The sequence below is a fragment of the Dipodomys ordii genome, unplaced genomic scaffold, assembly GCF_000151885.1.
Source record: "Dipodomys ordii isolate 6190 unplaced genomic scaffold, Dord_2.0 Scaffold157, whole genome shotgun sequence".
Classification (NCBI taxonomy): domain Eukaryota; kingdom Metazoa; phylum Chordata; class Mammalia; order Rodentia; family Heteromyidae; genus Dipodomys; species Dipodomys ordii.
Window position 1 is genome coordinate 3,819,903 of NW_012267373.1, and position 764 is coordinate 3,820,666.

The 764-nt window shown below is 68.6% G+C and overlaps 1 protein-coding gene across 1 annotated transcript in view; it reads left to right on the forward strand.

The window, feature by feature from the left end:
* The first annotated feature begins 464 nt into the window (after positions 1-464).
* Positions 465-764, forward strand: part of Hdac2 (histone deacetylase 2) — a 30,198-nt gene continuing 29,898 nt past the window's right edge. Inside the window, exon 1 of the mRNA XM_013032839.1 lies at positions 465-760. Within this exon, the coding sequence (XP_012888293.1) occupies positions 709-760 (52 nt within the window). The 5' untranslated portion in view covers positions 465-708. The remainder of the gene's footprint in view (positions 761-764) is intronic.

Genomic DNA, 764 nt, shown 5'->3' on the forward strand with positions numbered 1-764 from the left:
CCCCCCCCCGGACTGTGGCCAACGACAATAACCGGGAGGTGGGGGTCCCCCCGGGGATCCCGGAGCGGCCTCTCCCCGCCCCGCCCAGGGCACGTGGCGGACTCCGGTGGGAGCTTCGCGACAGTGGGGGAGGGGAGCAGCATGAGGGTCTAGACCGCCAAGACGCCGGTGGAGGCGCCTACTGCGCAAGCGCGGGATAGGCGCAACCACTGTGCGAAGATACGGAGGGGGGGAGAGGTTCAGCCGGTTCCAAGCTTGCTTTCTCTTACGAGCGGAGGAAATGCTTGATTTTCTACCCCATTTAGAGACTTGTTTATAAAATCATCCTCTGCGAATTACTCATCATTATCAGGACTCTTTCCCCAAGCCAGGAGCGGCCTCTTTCTCGTCCACCCCCGTGGGGGCCAGAGTGGACGCGTCCCGCCTGCACCCGGTCTCCGGAGGTGGCTGGGCAGCCCCCCCCCCCCAGTGTCGCGCGTTGGCGCCGCTGCCGCCCCCCGCTCCGCGCTCCCAGCGCCTCAGCCGGGCGGTTCCGAGTCCAGCCGGGCCCCTCCCGCCCTCCGGCCGAGCTGCACTCCCCTGCAGGACTGGTCCCCCAGCCGGCCCTTCGGTCCTGTCCTCTCTCCGCCGAGCCGCGGCGGCAGCCCTAGCAGCGGGAGGAGGAGCCGGAGCCGGGAGGCGGCGGCGGCGGCGGCGGCCGGCGAGCCCATGGCGTACAGTCAGGGAGGCGGCAAGAAGAAAGTCTGCTACTATTACGATGGTGA